The 18444-nt window shown below is 35.9% G+C and overlaps 1 protein-coding gene across 1 annotated transcript; it reads right to left on the reverse strand.

Annotated features, from left to right (window-relative positions):
- Positions 1-6047: 6047 nt before the first annotated feature.
- Positions 6048-15478, reverse strand: LOC121425864 (proteasome activator complex subunit 3-like). Its single transcript, XM_041621946.1, has 9 exons — positions 15341-15478; positions 14348-14380; positions 13255-13317; positions 12444-12560; positions 11805-11844; positions 11102-11283; positions 9915-10037; positions 6890-6976; positions 6048-6129 (listed from the first exon to the last, which is right to left on the reverse strand). The coding sequence occupies exons 1-9, from the start codon at positions 15362-15364 to the stop codon at positions 6049-6051; spliced, it is 750 nt and encodes a 249-aa protein (XP_041477880.1). The 5' UTR covers positions 15365-15478; the 3' UTR covers position 6048.
- Between the last annotated feature and the right edge of the window lie 2966 nt (positions 15479-18444).

Below are 18444 nucleotides of genomic sequence, written 5' to 3' on the forward strand. Positions count from 1 at the left end.
TTCAATGACTTCTATTGGGTGCTAGGTTTAAGCATAAATTGATTAATTCTGGCTAATTTTATTATTTGTTGAATTATGCTGATTGATGCATTGGTGTATCCAGTATTGTACATAATTTCTGGATCTGCTAGAATTAAGTTAAGGACTTTCCAAATCATATTAAAACAAAGATATTACGAGATATTTATGAATACTCTCTCCAAGGTGTTCATGTGAACAATTCATATGGGCTTCATCTATATAGTATATGTAGCACTAGCAAGCTCCTTTATGAATTTATCAAATGATATACACTATAGCAGTGCATTCTAGTACTGCAATATATTGTTATTGCATATTATCAATCACTTTCAAGAGTGTTTTGCCGCACTTCCCTTCTATATATGAAAAGTGAGATTATGGGAGAAAGTCGTACTATAATGATTATTATTATTATGATTGTACAAATCATGAGAAAAGAATTTAGACGGAATGCAAATTTAGAATACTTCTTGGAGCACTACTTATGTTACCAATTTTGAAACATGCATTTTTTTAGAACTTTTTCTTTTTGACACAGGTTTGTAGTAAACTTGATGCCAATAAAGCCAGTCAGAATCATTGATCTGGGAAGATACATGTAATTTAAGTAATTTGTAATAAGAATATTGTCCTATATTTTCTGTAGGAATTAACTTCATGATAGAAGTTTTAAATGACCAGTTGTAGATATTGATAGTTGATGCATTAATAAAAGCAAAAAATTAGAGAAAAAAGGAAAAGAGAAATTAGTCAAATGCGGTATGCCTTTCATGGGGATGATTATAATGTACACTATTATTATTTCAAAGATTAAACAAACACATTGTAGCTTTCATATTAAATATGTATCAGAAGAAATTTCTCACTTGATGGTTGTCCTGTCATGTTTATTGCTTAATTATTTTTATTATTGTTTTGAAGAGACTCATACCTCATCTTCAGTGCGAATATTACACATAGAGTCATTGGTACACATTGGTTTTCAACTACAGGTAAACTTGCAACTTTGGTTGATTTTCAATTGGTCTAATGCTTATTAGTCTAATCACCATCTCATCTACTATTATTTGGTCTATCATCAGTTCGTCCACTATCCACTTTGTCTAATTGCCATCTCGTCCACTCATTTCGTCTAAATAACCAGTTGGTCCATTAGCCATTTAGTACATTAACCATTTGGTCTAATTAGACTAAGTGTCAATTGGGTGAAATGAATTAAAAGAAAATGGGTATTAGACAAACTGGTTATTAGACGAAATGGTCATAGACCAACTGGTCATTAGACGAAGTGATTATGGACCAAATGGTTATTGGACTAAATGGTTGTTAGACAAAATGTTGATGGGCAGAATGGCACTAACTGAATGGTAGACCATGTGGTGAGTGGACGAGTTGGTATTGGAGGAATCAGCAATTTACTGTCAAATAGATTCCTGTTGACCCAAGTCGAGTGATATGACTTTAATATGCAGTTGCCTGTAGTTTAAAGAGAAATTCCAGTAGTTGCAGTAAACACTGATTTCATGAGAAAGTCTGTAAAACCAGGCTTAATTGTCAGTATATCATCGAGGATGAAGATGTGAAATAAACTGAACTTTGTGAAATCTTGAAATCTATGCTGAAAAACGTTCACACTGAAGATCACCAACACAGATAGGCACACTTGGGACAGTGTATTAGTATTGTTGGAATAAAGACCCGACGGAAGTGACAGAATCTGCGCTTATTTTGCTTATTTCTCAGCAATTACACAGTTTCTCCCAGAATCCTTTGGCACATATTTTTTATTCATACAGACACTTGGGCGGTCATTATATTAGATTCTGTAAAAAGTCATTTTGAGATCGTTACCAAAACTGGAATTTATCTTTAAGATAATCATATAAAACAAAGTCCCTTTCTTTTTAGTTGAAAGTCAGTTTGAGCAGTATCAAGAATTTTAAGCAATTGGTGTTGCATTCTGACAAGATGGATGACTGCTAGTGTTTCCAGATATGGGTTTAGTATACCAATTTACTTGATATTTATTCTAAGTGTACAAAATCAATGGCTCTCTCTGTAATTGTCAGGCTAGTAAGATGTGTTCCCTTTGAGTCATAATCTGTTATTATTCGAACGTTGTGCTTTCTTCGATATTTTTCTCCACAAATTTTGTTGGTTTGAAAGGATATATGGTGATGATTATGATAATACAGTAGCGTTGATAACGTGGGTAATGTTTAAATTGGTAATTGATGATGATTAGTGGTTATGATGATAATGATGGTCATGATTTTGAATGTGGTTATGATGCAAGCGATATGGTGATGGTGACAGTGGAATATAAATAGTTGTAATAATCGCCTATCTCCTCGTCTGATTTTTTTCCCCTATTAAAAATCATGTTTAATTTGGCCCGGACTTCCCTTAAATATGCATTGTCTTCCTTCCAAACCTTTCCAGATGAACACACATATATCAAAGTTTATAACGTATCCTTTTCTTTGAACTATAAATTTACCTCATTTACGATCCACTAAGGGGGCACCAACAAAGATTTGTAAACTTATAAAAACACAAAGTGAGATACTTTTTTCTATGTTGTTTACTAGAAAAATAAATAAAAATCAGACCTTTACGAGATAACCACAATACACAAGAAGTCAATTGAAAGGGAAAGGGAGGAAAATCAGTAACCCGTCCCCATAGACAATACCTAGGTTTACTGGTATTGTTTATAGGAGCCATGATTACACCACCTATTATACAAGAGCTTGTATCAAACACTAGAGAGCTAGGTTATTCTTTTTTCTTTTACAGTATTGTATGGAGTTTTGCCAGTCTTTATTACATCCCTGGTGGGTGTTTCATAAAGCTGTTAATAAGTTAAGAGCGACTTTAAGAACGACTGATGATCCTTTCTTGTGGTAAATGGTATATTCATTGGAGATGGTTTAGCACGAAAGAAAGTCGTTCTTCACGTCGCTCTTAACTTACGAACAGCTTTATGAAACGGCCACCCCCCCAGTTCATAAGCTGCTTGTTTCTTTTTGTTACAACAGGGCATCATAGAAGGAGATACACTTTCGATACTATCAAACACACACTAAACATACAATGATGGGATGATTGTGGTTTACAGGCATTTTATTACTTAAATTACTCTTGCTTCAAATGTACACATGGAAGAAAACATGGCACCACAATAAAAATGGGGGGAAAATAAAAACTAACTGATTAAGATGGCACAATGACAGAAGGGGGCTCTCAAAAGATTAACACAGATTTAAAATTGAATGAAGTACATATACATATTGTGGATTAACAGCTATGTGTCACAAATCATTGCTTGCTAGACCACTGGGTGATTTTTGGTATACAGGTTAAGAGATTTTTTTATGATTAAATCATTTTTTTGATAAAATTCATAAAGACAGGGGATGTTCTAGACATAGCAAACAAAACTTGGTGTGAAATCGATCAAATGAATACATTGTGATAAATAGGTTAAAAATCAGAGACACACAAACCTACGGTGAAGTGATCAATATCAACGACATCATGATTGATGAGATTGTAACAGGAAATAGAAATCATGGTTAAAATACTCAGAATCATAAAATACACATCTTGAATATTTATGTGAAGAAGATAGAGTAACAAAGTGTGACTTCATCAATTTGCCAGAAAATTAAAATAATAGTACTAATAAATTTTTTTAAAATGTTCAGGTCACAATTTGGTACTCCATTTCAGGGTATTGGATACGTTAATTGGGTAATTGTTATGTCTCCACTTTGACTTTGGCAGGGTTCCCACAGAAATTTGAAAACAGAATTCCATGACTTTTCCATGACTAAACTGCTGCTTTCCAAGACTTCCCGGGAGTTATGTAGAATTTTGGATGTCACAAAAGTGAGAAGAAATGGAAATCATGAACACCAATTATAATGGCAGAGTATGATCACAGAGTATGAGAGTTGTGAGACACGACAAACTGGAAAACTGCCACAGCCAAGAGGTAAATGCAATTCCATGACTTTTCCCTGACCACAAATTTTTCCAGGATTTTCCATGACTGAGGGAACCCTGCTTTGGTCAATTCATATGATATCCTGTACTAATGGTGGCCTGGTATTGGAATATCAATGTTTTTTTTAGTAGAGTGGATGCAATAAGAGGGTGGGGCTTCCTCATGAAGACTTCAATCGATGTTTTATAGCAAAATGGTAAAACCCTTTTAACTGCCCCCCAGAAGGAACTGAGGGGTGCTTTGGGAAGTTTTTTTTTTTTTTAAAATAGCTGTTAGTACATGAAATTAAGGTGTATGGTAGTTCTTAACTCCATGTACACCATAGGTTGCTGTTGAAAAAATTGAACACTTTAGGAATATGAAATGTATATAAGTGTCGATAGCAAGAGTAAATTCTCTTGGAAAAATGTAAAAGAAGTTTGCCAATTTGTCTACACCTACATGAACTTAAACCACTTTCCATTTGGTCTCATTCAACATGGTGTAATCCTAGTTATGTCTATATCCAGTCCATCTAAAAAAAATTGTCTACTAATATTCCATTTCATACTCAGTCTATATAATTTGATGAACTGTTAATCAACCAAATTTTCATTTGACCACAAAGAAACTGAAAGTACACAAAGTGGAAATAGAGTACCGAGGTGATGACGTCACAAAAAACTTTTTTAGCATTTCAGCGTTTTTGATACCATATTTTGGTACAGCAGGATAATAAAACCCACGACCAGAATTTGGTGGGAACCGGTCGATGGGAGCCTTAGATATGACCTCATGAATTCATAATTAGCCCCATTGACATCAGTGTATTATTGACCTGGTTCCAAATTGCTATAGGAACCAGGAAAATAATGTTGACTTAATATGGTCTAATTGTGAATTCATGAGGTCATCTCTCAGGCCCCCATGAACTGATACCCACCAAATTTGGATTGTAGGGTTTTTCATCATGCTCTACCAAAATATGGTATCAAAATCGCTGATATGCAAAACAAAAAAAATTGATGATGTCACACTTCAGCACTCTGTAAGACCAGGCATGACAGTAGGACCAATTGAGTATTAGCACAAGTGACACTTAGACCAAAATAGGTTGGATCAAACCATGGTTAGACCAGGTCATCTTATCTGTGACAATCTGAGAGTCCCGGTTGAGAGAAAGACCACCCGCTAGAAGACCAAGAGGATAAACTTATTTCCCTGTAATACTTGTGCATTCCTAATAACTTCAAGGCTTGTGGATTGTAAAATGCGATGCCTTGGGATATTGTTAATCTCCGATTGGTGCTGATACTATAGTAGTGTCCTAAGAACACCATTGCAAATGATTACACTAAATATGGCCGAGTCATATTTTTTTTTTTTACCGCTGACTGTCAATCTTCTTTGAGCAGAGACCTGGGAACTGCTTAATTTAAGACAAATGCATAGGAAATTCAATATTGCCAACATCTGTCAACGTCAACCACTTGAAGACCTATAATTCCTGATCTTGGTCTAAAACCTCCATGTGATACTATACATCAAGCCTTTAATTAACCGAGTAAGACTATTTCCATAGTCCAAGTTGACTGTTTATATTAGATGAATTAAATTAAGTTCATGAAGTGGTTGACTGTCAAAGTCTTTTGACTCCGTGAGTTTCTATTTCTTGAATTCATCGGTCTGGAAGAAATTATCCCAGCGACTTACAGCATCGTTTGGGCACTAATAGACCAGTCCGTTTGACTCAGTCCTACCTCAGAGGGTCATAATTTTAACCCACTGGATCATGTAATTCCCTGAAGACTTGTACAGGGATCACCCAGTTCAAGTAGGCAATTGGTTAACCTGTTGACTCTTGAATTCTGTCATTCATGTATGTTTTGTACAGAGATTACACAGTACCAGTAGAAAAAGAGTTAACCTGTTGATTACTGAACTCTGTAATTCCCATAGAATTCGTGCAGGGATCAACCAGTTCCGGGAGGCAAGGGGTTGAACTGTGTTGGTTGGTAATGATGATGGCGTTGTGCTCAGTACATTGATTCTGTGTTGTTTCCTCGAGGTTTCTTGATCTTGTCTTTGTTCTTTGTTATCACATCATGAAGGGAAAGCTACAAGAAAATCATAAATCAAACAAAATATATTAATATTTGTCAAAAGGGTATCAAGACAATCAAAATGCATAAGCCTATGGAAGGATAGTCACTATTTTTTAGTTTAAGTGTAGGACTCCCTTTAATTTAAAGCAACAATTACACGTCACATCCACTTTGAACAGTTCCATCTCTAGACCGACAACTACAAAACCTTGATCGGATGGCACATTTTGATATAGTCTTCAGAATACTCTCTAAAATTCTGGATAACTTTTTAATGATCTTTACAATATTGATACCACTATATATCCCAGAACCCCCCCCCCCCCAAAAAAAAACCCGTTTTTAGTATGCTTTCAGGCATTCCTGTTTTACAAAACCTATCTTTTAGCTACCACTACTCATTCCTTAATTTCACTAACTCACAATAGCGAAACCTACTCCATGCCGACCAAATATATTACGTAAATTCCAATGACTTATGAGTCATTGAAAGAAAACTTGAAATCAATTGCAAGTTTATTTTTGTTCCCTAAATCAAGCATATGTCATGCAATTAATTACAAATTTGTGATTGATCACTTATCTGTTTCATAAAACAAGGAGTGTAATCTGATTGGTTACAGCTAAAATTGATAAGTCAATCATAAAATTGCAACAGAATATTTGCAATTGATTGCAAATATTTTCTTGCAACACCCCCTTAGTTTCTGTCGGTTGTGAGTTGGTTTCTTTGATTTAGCATTTACGAGAAAACTACCAAATGGGAACTCACATATGTATTTCTCAACTCAAGGCATGTTAGACGAAGATTGATGAATTCTTTCTCATCGATTTCAAGTACACTCCTCCTGTAGTCATCCTAAGAACAAATATACGAAGAGGAAGAAAGATTTACCAACATGAAAAAAAGACCTCATAAGGATAAAGTCTTTAAAAGGCTGAGTTACAGTCTGTATACACACCTGAAATTAAAGTGAGCCAGCAAATTTGTAAGAATAAGGAAACTGTAAGAAAAACCAACAACTATAAAGTCATAATGCAAAAGAAAAAGTTTTTAAAATTGGATTTCATCCCGCATCACTTGGTAAAAATTTATTTTTCGATTATTTTTTTAATTGTGTGTTTTATTGAATCAAAACGATAATTGTGATATGTCCATAAAATTGAATAAAATCAATTTTAAACAATCATATGGGGAAAAAATAGGGGGAAAAGGGAAAATTATGCATAAGAGTAGATAAACAGATAGAAATGTTTAGGAGAGTGTAAAATCAACTTTGACCAAATGATGTGCGGAAGTATGCAATGTTCCTTCTAAATGTTGGGTTATGCTTCAATGTTTTAGCCAGCATATACCAATGTGCATACGAGTATGGCAGACCATTTTATCAATTAATCTGATTTCATGGTTATAAAGATTTCAATTCGTAATAAGGAAATTAATCATTTTTTTTTCTATAAAAAATAATTTACTGATATCAAGAAATCATTCTGCATGCTACATGTAAATTATTAGCGAAGGAAATTCTTAATATATGATAATAGGATTCAACATCTGGGCCCCATCTTACAAAAAGTTACGATTGATCCAATCAATCGTTGCTCTATGGAAATCCATCAGTGTCATAATTTTTTTCTATAGGAAATTTGCACAATGTCCTTTGTAAACAAAGAGAAGTATGGTGAATTTTCAAGAAAACAATGAATGCATAAATATATAGTTGAGGCCGAAAGTTTACATACACCCATGGAATTCAGTGAAATTCGTTCACTTGCCAAACATCGTTAAATCTACAATATCTTCAGAAATATAAATACTACCATGAAGAATTTGGTATCAAATGAAAGAGCATATTGAGCTCTTCCACATGATTAGAATACCATTGAGATCAAAGTATATTTCAGGTGGAATTTTCTTTGAAGAAAAAAAAAGAAATATTAATGCCATTGTATTCTATTGTTAGTTTTTATATTTTCAAACATTGTTTCATAAAAATATATAAATGTCAAAGCTATGATTTATATTACATTTTCTATCATGATATGTCACCACTGAACAAAAATGCGTAATCTGAAATGTTTGTTTTGAGAAGTAACTAGCACAAATATGAAATGTTTTTGTCAAGTTTTTATTTTTAATTCGTCTAAAATATGAAGATTATTTGGGAAAAAAATTCACCGAAATATTTTTCAGCTCCTGGTGACAAAGCAATGTGATGGAGGGGCATGACATACTCATTAATTTGATATCAAATTTGTCATGATAGCACAAATATTTTATAAGATACAGTAAATTCTATGACGTTTGACAAATGTCAGCTTTTCTTTGAATTTCCTGGGTGTATGTAAACTTCTGGCCTCAACTGTACATCAGTTAGAAAATATATTGAAGAAACGAAATAATACATGTTGACTTTGATGGTCATCCATAGTTGCGATTAACTGGATCAATCGTAACTCTTTGTAAGACAGGGCCCTGGTCATAAATACAGCTTGGGATACAATAATTAGACCATGCCACTTTGGACCTCAGTATGAAGGTGGTCAATTGAATATTTCCAAAACTGTACATCAGCGTGTGCAGGGGCCTGTTGCAGAAAGAGTTGTGTTTAAACGCAAGTCAAAAAATCAATCACAAGTCCCAAATGCGCGCTGTTGATTGGTTGAAAATCAAGTTGCGCATGATTTTTTTTAAGTTGCTATTGATTGCAACTCTTTCTGCAACAGGCCCCAGGGGCCTGGAAAATTTGAGCAGATGAGACCTTACAGGATTTAATCCACTTGTAAGAGCTTGTTCCCAATGCTTGATTGATTTAGTAGGCATTTGGTGCAAATTGATTTCTACCCTCTGGCAATGTATACGCCCTGAATACATTTACTACCAAAATAGTATCAAATGCTGAACATTCAGGAGGGCAGATAATTTTTAATGAATGACAATGAACATGTAATTATATGCAACATTTATAAATTGCTAAATAAACATGTTTCTAAGCACTGTATATACATGTACATGTATCATTACCCTGGGTTATAAGGCAGTTTTTAACATAGTGAGGAATAAATTCAAACTGGGTACAATTTACTTCACCTGGGATGAGGTGCAGCAAATATAGATCAACAGATACATGTTGATGAAGGGCGTCAGTGCCAAGGTGGGAAATGAACCCTGAACCTTGTGATCTACAGTCCGGAGACATAAACGTGGAGCGTTGTGGCCCAGTGGATTAGTCTCCGGACTCTGAAACAGAGGGTCGTGGGTTCGAATCCCAACCATGGCGTAATTTCCTTCAGCAAGAAATTGATCCACAAAGTGCTGCACTCAACCCAGGTGAGGTAAATGGGTACCTGGCAGGAATTTATTCCTTGAAACACAGCACGCGTAACAGCTGCACTGCTAAATCCAGGGTAATTATGCTGCATACTGTAGAGCGCTTAGAGACTTCTGACAAAGTATTAAGCGCTATATAAGCAAGTATAACTATTATCATTAAACACTAGACCACAGCAATCACAGTGGTCTTGCTTTTATCAGAAGGAGGGCAATTCGATTAAATATGTACATCTGACCCCCTATATGTGTGGCCTTCATGAAATTTTCTGTCTCTGACTTCATGTTCTATTGACATTCTGTAAAGCTCTCAAATGACCATGACTTGGTCAGTTTATGAAGTGAAGTAAAACTTGAGAAAATGGGGGTCGGACATACAAAAAGGTTAATTATTTTACGGAATTGCCCAGGACATAAAAATCGGACACAGGACCTGACATAGCGACAACGTTGGCTATTGACTTACCACGTGAGGGTACTTGGCAACCTTGCTGACTAGTTTCCCTCTTGTGATGTAATACCGTGATATCTGGTCAAGATAGGAAGCGGCCTCACTCTCTACCTGGCGAAGTTCACTTAATGTGTCTTCCTGTTAAAAGTATTGAACGTATTCCAGAAAAGAAAACTTAAAAGTTTATCAGACAAACATCACTAAATGTATCTATTGTGTATCCTATTTATAGATCTTAAAGCCATTAAATACAGAAATATTTAAAAAATATCTCCCTCTGAAAAATTTAATTGTTCCTTTAAAAAAAAAAACACAAGAACTTGAATTTACAAAGCCAGTTGTTTTTCATTTTTTATTGTTTTAATAGGGAAAGCCTATATCCACATTCTTGGCAACATTAAGGCACCTTTCAAAGTCTGTGCCAAGCCCTTTAACTGGAGTTATGCCATAAATTCGCTGTGTATTTACAAGCCGCTTTCCTACATTCTCCATTGTTTGTCAATGATAAAATTTGAAAATTTGAGGGTAAGCGATGAAAATTTGGGTTCCGAATGCATGCATAAAATACTAGGCTCTCCCTTCTGCCAGGATACCTCAAGCATCAACCAATATCAAAGAGGATTACCAGTAAATTGTCATTTGGCCTACATCCACATAGTACATTTGGTCTCATCACTGATGGTCTAAAACTGGGTTTGTCTGAAACCAATAATGCAAGACCCATTGTCCCGTATTCTGAAGTCAGGTTTAACTTACACCATGGTCTAACTCTGTACTAAAATTACGGGAAGCCAAAAGTGTCAACATTTCAATATTAAGTTGTATATTTCTTACATTTACTGTGCCCTCTCCTGATTCTTCAATGGTGAAGACAATCATCTATTTATACTTCCTAGACAATTATGAATGATTAGAGATCCAAATGAGCTGATATATGATACCTATACTGTGAGTGATTTATGTAACAATTGGCTTTCCATACTTAAACTGCAACTTTTAACCAGAGTTTAAGCTAAACCCGACTTCAGAATACGGGCCATTACATCTAATGAACTTGGTCTAACACCACTCATTCTGTATGTAATGAAGACCAAATTGATAGTAGACCAGATGGCTTTAGCCCATGCCATATATTGACAATCTAAGAAGAAAAAAAACCTGCTTGTACTGTAGATCTAGTAAATGAAAACCGATTAGCCTACCTGGACGGAGACTCCAAAGTTGTTGCCGTCTTCGATCCTTGGAATCTGGAGCTGGATCCACATCTTCAGCGTGTTACAGTGTTCTATGAGGCAGCATATCTTGGGTTTCAGGATGTCTATCAGATCAGTTAACTGCTTGTTGCACGGTACGGATCCTGCAGGCAGAGAGAACACCTTGCACCCTGTAGGATCAGAGGTCGAAGGTCAACGTTTGAATCAGTATGGTAAAAAAATTCAGAGAGGCAATATAGATAGAAAGCTACGTCATTGCTCATTGAAGGTTTGGCATCTGCAGACAAAGAAAACACTTTACAAACTGGAGAGATTAAATGAATAAAGGAGAAATTTGCATCAGCTTGAGGGGACTGTATTCCAAGGTTGCTATCATAAATTATCAAGTGAATGCATTTGGGTCATGTAATGAAAATATGATAGCATTGTGAGTGTAAAGCACCATTGCAAAGGTGGGCACCACGGGGCAGGGTACTTTGTTTATACCTATATATATATACATATATATATATATATATATATATCAGCTGAATGTATAAGAGCTCAAAATTAATTCAAAATTGATTAAGTTTTGAATATCCCTTTTCAACTTTCCTAATACTGCAATCTATTGTTAAAAAAAGACAAACTGCAGTAAAATGGGTATTAAGATGACTGCATTTCTTATAGCTTGTTGAATTGTTTTTTTTACCTTGTACATCATTCTCTGTGTCATGCTTCCTTTTCTTTGTCTGTATAAAGAAATAAAGCATATCAAGATTTAAATCAAATGCAATTGAAAATGAATAAACAGTGTGTATTAATGTGTTAACAAAATTTACGGTTCCAATAAATCAAATGATTAGTATCTGCCAGAAGTATAAAAGAAGAATTTCTCAGCTTTATACTGGTAGGTACCTTACACAAGCTCTGACACCAAACATGACACAATACAGTAACAGTTAATACAACAGCTACACATTTTATTTTGTGCATGCTTCATCAATGAAATGAAATCTTTCACTGAAAAGCTTTTTGTTACTTCCTGACACTGCCAAACTCCCTTTTAAAAGGGGTAAAGCGTTATGGGTAGGGAGGTTTGATTCAGTACTTGTACAATTCTGCCTTTAATTTGCTCCCTCATTGAAAGTTGATTTGATTGGGTTGGGTAAGCGTGACATTTTTAGATATAAACTTGGTGTCAAACAAGCAGTCATCAAGTCTATTTCATGAAACAAATACAACAACGAAGTTTTGAAATTTTTTTGTCTGTGATGTTTAAAAACAGCTGTGATAAGCTACTGGAATCCTTGTTTCTGATTGGCTGACAATGATAGTATGAAACATTTACATGTGGTTTCAGGGCATCATCTACATCATCAGAATGGTTTAGAACGACTGGGGCTGGAACTGGAATGTTGATATTCGTTGTGACCTCTGACATCCGACTTAGTCTAAACAAATCACTCTGAAAAGAAACATTCAACAGACACGATTATCATCATGCAGGCAGGTAATAATCAAATTCATCCAATGCTAACAAAGTCCATGGCCATGGAAACTTGGCCTGTCAATCAGACTATGTAAACTAGATCATTCTTGAAACATAGATTTGTGATTCACAGCATAAATGCCTGCTCACTGGGGCATCAGTGACACATATTAACAATTAATTCACCTTTTCGCAATTCACGCTCGAACAAACAATCCATCGTTTTCCCTCCCTGAAAATCATTCAGCACAGAGGGGTTCATGGCACAGCGCACAAAGAGTTACGAGGCTATCAATTTCTATGATTGGTTGCATTGATTCTCTATGATCAATAGTAAATTGCTAAGCTTTAATTATATTAATACAGGGACCTGAAAAGGGAATTCCATGTATACACTAAGTGGCTTGGACTTTACAATCTATACACACATTATAGACTGAACCTCATAAATTTATTTCAAATATACAGCTGTGAAAAGCAACTGATGTAAGAGGCAGATTTCAAGCAACATTAAGAGAAGAATTTAAAAAAATGGTTGCTCATCTGATCAATCGACCGGTTGAGACAGGGTAAAGGGGGGAGGGTGGACCGAGAGAGCTGGTGATGCATAATATTTGTAGAAAACTGAATCAAATAAAAAAAAAAAAAAAAGAAATCATGAAATTCTCACCTCTACTAATTCCCCTAACTCTCGAATCTTCTGTGGGAACACAACTTTCACTAGATTCTCTGACTGATCGGAGAAAGAAAAAGGGAGAAAGAATGAATAATGAATTAATTAATTATGAACCTTTACTGCTTGAAGTTCACACATTATTGCACTGGGGACTGTTTCATAAAGCTGTTCCCAAGTTATGCATCATGAATTACGCACACTTAGAAAGCATTTCATGAAACAAAGGGTTAGTAATTTTCATCATTACATTATACATTTAGGCTAGAGAAATACTTGCATCTGATTAGCACATAGACTATCTGTCAATTAGTGAAAACCGGTGATATGATACGATGCTTCTTCCCAAGTTCTTGACATTTAGCAAAACTCAAAATCATATTTTCCCGTTTTCACAAATTATGGGTGAATTCCCTAATATTTAAAGTTTGATAAATAAAGTTTGCATTCAGATGCTTGTTAACAGAAATTTTAATCTGAAAAGGCCACTTGGATGTTTTATAAAGCTGTTCGTAGGCTACATGCACAAGCAACTTTATAAACAACTGCTCATCCTTTCTTAGGAGCCTAATCAACACCAATAATAAATTGGTGCCCATAATTACTACAAGATAGGATTACCAGTCATTTGTGAAGTGACTTAAGTCACTCGTGAGAGCTTTATGAAACTTTTCAACTTGGTGCTTATAGAATAAAACATGATTGAGAATCTGTAGTGAATTTAACTTACTTGTTAAACTAAAACAAACATCATGCAACACCTCCAAGAACTACATGTACATGCATGAACAATGATATGCCATATAACAAAACAAAATAATAATTACACTGGAAACTCTTTGACAATGTCATAGGCCTAGTAAGTATCAGAAACTGATTAACTAAATCATTCCCTTTCATTGCAAATTTACAAAATGTCAGTATTATATTAAAAGCTGAAAAAAATCATATCAGTCCCTATCCTAGCTTTCCTGGCAAGAGAATAGAGAAGTAATTTTCATTTCCAATTTGTTCAATTCTCTTGCAATCAAGCTAGAGGTTAGAAGGCCTTAGAAAAAAGTAATGGATTTTTGACAAGACTTGATCTTACCATTTCATGTAATTTGTCCTTGCATTCAGTCACCTGGATAAGGAATCAAACAGAAACAATAAAACTAAAATATGGGAAAATAAACATAATTAAGTGGCTGCCACATGACATAGAGTTGGATCTAACATTAAGCGTGATGAAAAAGTATATGTATAAGTATTAAAAATTATCATCATAGAGTCCTCAACTTGCTCAGGGCTATATGGAACGGGCATACATGCATGCAGCTAGCCCGGCGGCACAGGCACTTGGTGCGCTCACGCAGAGGCGATGGTTGGATAGCTCTCCACCAAAAATGCAGCTCAAGTCACTGAAGCCTATCAATGCTTGCGGCCGGAACGGCGTTACAAAAAATACATTGTATGCAAAACATTGCCTTTGCTTTGGAACAGATTTCTTTCTTCCATTTTCCTCGATAAGAAGAAAATTCTACGTACATGTATGCTTTGCCTTTGGAGTGGCTTTCTTTGACTTTGTTCTTTTTCTCTATAATCATAATGTCATGCCCTTTGAACGGAAATTTATTTTTAATGGGGGTCATCTCCGCGGCACATGCATGTACCCGCTACAACTAATTATATGCTGAGTGCCCCCCCCCCCCCCGTTTCTTCCCAGAATCTCAATCCCCACAACTAAGTTCAAGGCCAAGCCAATCATCATGCCAATTTGATTTTGAACGTGCAACATCACTCAGTCACAGAGTTTTTCAGAGACGGTTCAAACTCAAATTTGACTGATGCATTACTTGCTTCCTTTTGCTAAAGTTGGGCAGTAGACTAGATCTATAACTTAAGCGTATACTGTCTAACGTTAGACTAAATAAAATAAACGTTGTCGATCGTCGTCATTGTTGTGGCTCGTTTACCAGAAATACGGTACCACGCAGATATCATAGTATGGGACTGTGATGAATAACCTGCATACTCTGTCCTTTAGAATTTTCTTGCAAATTATTTAAATAAAACATAAAACGTTAAATAATTTCGATCTCACCTCACGTATCTCATCATTAGCCATGGTGGTATTTTAATTCTTAGTCCAATATTTATCAAAATCAAGGGATTTTATGCCCGCAGATGCCTAACCATTAACACATGTGTCACGCATGCGCATCCGATAACTCTATGATCACGCTCGAGAGATCGATGGGGGGGGGGGGGGGGGTTGGCGGGAGGGGGCGGGGAATTACAGCCTCACCGGTCCTCCAACCGATAATGTTTAATTTATTGCTTTCTTTTATTCAGAGAGAGAGAGAGAGAGAGAGAGAGAGAGTGAAGCGGTGTGTGTGTATTTGAATTCTGTCAGACGTGTGTGTATTTGAATTTTGTCAGACGTGTATCAATCGGATTATTAGCAGGGGCCGCGAACCGGGGGGGGGGGGGGTGGGGCTTCAGCCTCCCACTTTTTTCCAAAACCGTGTACAAATTAAAACGTAAAAATTACCATTATGATTGAATTTTTAGCATGGTCAGCCCCCCCCCCCCCACTTTGAAAACCGTTCCGCGGCCCCTGACTTACGTCTGGGACCGGCGTCACCATCCGAAACGTGACAAGGGCTCGAACCTCGAAGCTCTGCATCAAATAGCGACTACTGTACTAGTATATGCCTGTGGTCGATACAACCGCGTAGCCAGGATTTCATTTTGGAGGGGGCGGTAAATGCACGCGAAGCGCGCTCCCTAGGGGGTGGGTGCAGGGAGGGGGAGTTTGCCCATCCCGCGCGAAGCTTTTAGTGTTTCATAAATTAAAATGAAAAGGAGCCGTTTCTCTTGTCTGTAGTACCTCCAATTCGGTTGACTATATTGCGATTTTGAACCTTGTTTTCAAATGATTGTGAATGCACAAAAGAGGTATACGTACAATGGAGGAAATTAAAATAATAATAAATCCGCGCGAAGCGCGGAAGCTAAAGCTTTTTATCAATTTTCTTGCCATAAAAAAGGGTCCCGAGAAAAGGATTTTCTCAAAGATATATTGAATACTTTCTTTGGAAAGATCAGATCATTGATTACAAACAATTTAGCAACAGTGCATATTTTTAACTCGCAAAACAGAGGAGAAGATTGGTAGAAGAAGATATTCCTCCCCGCGCAGAGCAATGAAACTCTGAAATTTCAAAGGGCAGACGTTTCATCAAATGTAGATGAATACCCAATCGGCTCTAATTCAATTGATTTTCTACGATTATAATGAACTTCATTATATACAAGGAATATAGTGCGCAAAAAGTTGAAACTTCTGCGATTTATTGAAACTATCTATCTATATACAAAAAAAGGATGCCTATTTTTTTTTTACTTATCCTGAAGCGCTTCATTTTGAATATAAAGAAACTTAAGTGTCATTCAAAATTTCAAACTGAGGGCGCAAAACAGGACAGGAGATGAATGTATACAGGGAAATGACATGAAGTTTAATACAATTTGATAAAAAAATATTGTACTTTATTTAATACGACACGAACGAAATTAGAAACCTGTTTGCCCCAAAATTATGGTTGTTTAGTAATGAGCTGAAAAGCGGGAGAAGTTGACTTTATGTAGGTGACGGCAGAAACTGATATAAAGATTTTACCCGCCCGGAGCCGACCAGACCAGAAGTTGCGCGATCAATTGAAAAAAAAGATAACTTCATATATTTACTTCGGTCTAACCTTACTCAAATTCATACCCTAATGTATACAATTTTAACTAGCAAGAAGCACATAGCTGAGGTGGAAAAACAGGGTTAGAGAAAAGGTGGGGAAACAATGGAGAACTTCAATATTGTCATCTAACCGCGCGCAGCGCGGAAGCAAAATTCATATATAAATTTAGAGCAAGAAGAGTGAAGGAGTTTCTCTTTTGAGAAAAAAATAAAGAATAAAAAAACCCCACAAAGCTACCTTCCTTTCTTCCCTTTCCTCCCTTCCCTTTTCCTTTTCTCCTCTCTCTTTTTTTTTCTTTTTGGGGACGTTTTTTTTTTTTTGGGGGGGGGGGGGGGGGCGACCGCCCCCCCTGGCTACGCGCTTGGGTCGATATGCGATATAAAGAAAACACACGAGAGGGCGGCACCTCAAAATGATCGTTAAAGGACAAGTAAACCTCAGAAAAATGTTGATTTGAATCAGTAGAGAAAAATCAGACAAGCACAATGCTGAAAATTTCATCTAAATCGGGTGTAAAATAAGAAATTTGTGACAATTCAAAGTTTCGCTTATTTTTAACAAAATAGTTATATAAACGAGCCAGTTACATCCGAATCAGAGAGTCGATGATGTCACTCGATCACTCACTATTTCTTTTGTTTTTCTATTGTTTGAATTATACAATATTTCAATTTTTACCGTCGAATTTGACGATTAGGACCTCGTTGCCTGAAGCACACAATGTTAAAATGATGGAATTCCACGAGTTCAGGGAGGAATGAAACTTCATTTCTCATGACAATGATCAACGAGAAAATGAAAATATTTCATATAATAAAATACAAAAGAAATAGTGAGTGATGTCATCAGTTCCTCATTTGCATACCGACCGAGATGCGCATATAACATGTCTTGTGAAATGAAGCGAAACTTTAAAATGCCATATAATCTTGCTTATTTTACATTCGATTTTGATGAAATTTTCAGTGTTATGCTGGTTGAATTTTTCTATTTTTATTCAAATCAAGTTTTTGTGGGGTGGACTTGTCCATTAATCATTAAAGGCACGTGCCCCCAGTAGTTACGCCACTGATAGGGGGCAAGAAGACCTATTTTTCATCGGGCCTCCATTGATTTACAGGGGTACGAGAGTTATGCAACCTATACTATATCACTTTAAAACTTCCTCCTTCGCTATCTTTCCACTTTTCTTCGTTTTTCTTCTCGCCATCTTAACCATGTTAACGGACAGAAATAAATGGACAGATCGACATGCTCTACTTTGTGCATGTATGAACGCAAACAAAATAGAATTAGTCAAGGAATTGTTTTTGATCAGTGCTTCAAAAACTCAAAAGAAACGATTCCCCATTCATCCGTAATTCAAGGGCATTTTCTGAAATCATCTATTTTGTTTTTAAATAAATTTTGTAAGATGATATGGCAAGGTAGCTGTAGCAGGGTTTATTGC

The sequence above is a fragment of the Lytechinus variegatus genome, chromosome 13 (assembly GCF_018143015.1).
Source record: "Lytechinus variegatus isolate NC3 chromosome 13, Lvar_3.0, whole genome shotgun sequence".
Classification (NCBI taxonomy): domain Eukaryota; kingdom Metazoa; phylum Echinodermata; class Echinoidea; order Temnopleuroida; family Toxopneustidae; genus Lytechinus; species Lytechinus variegatus.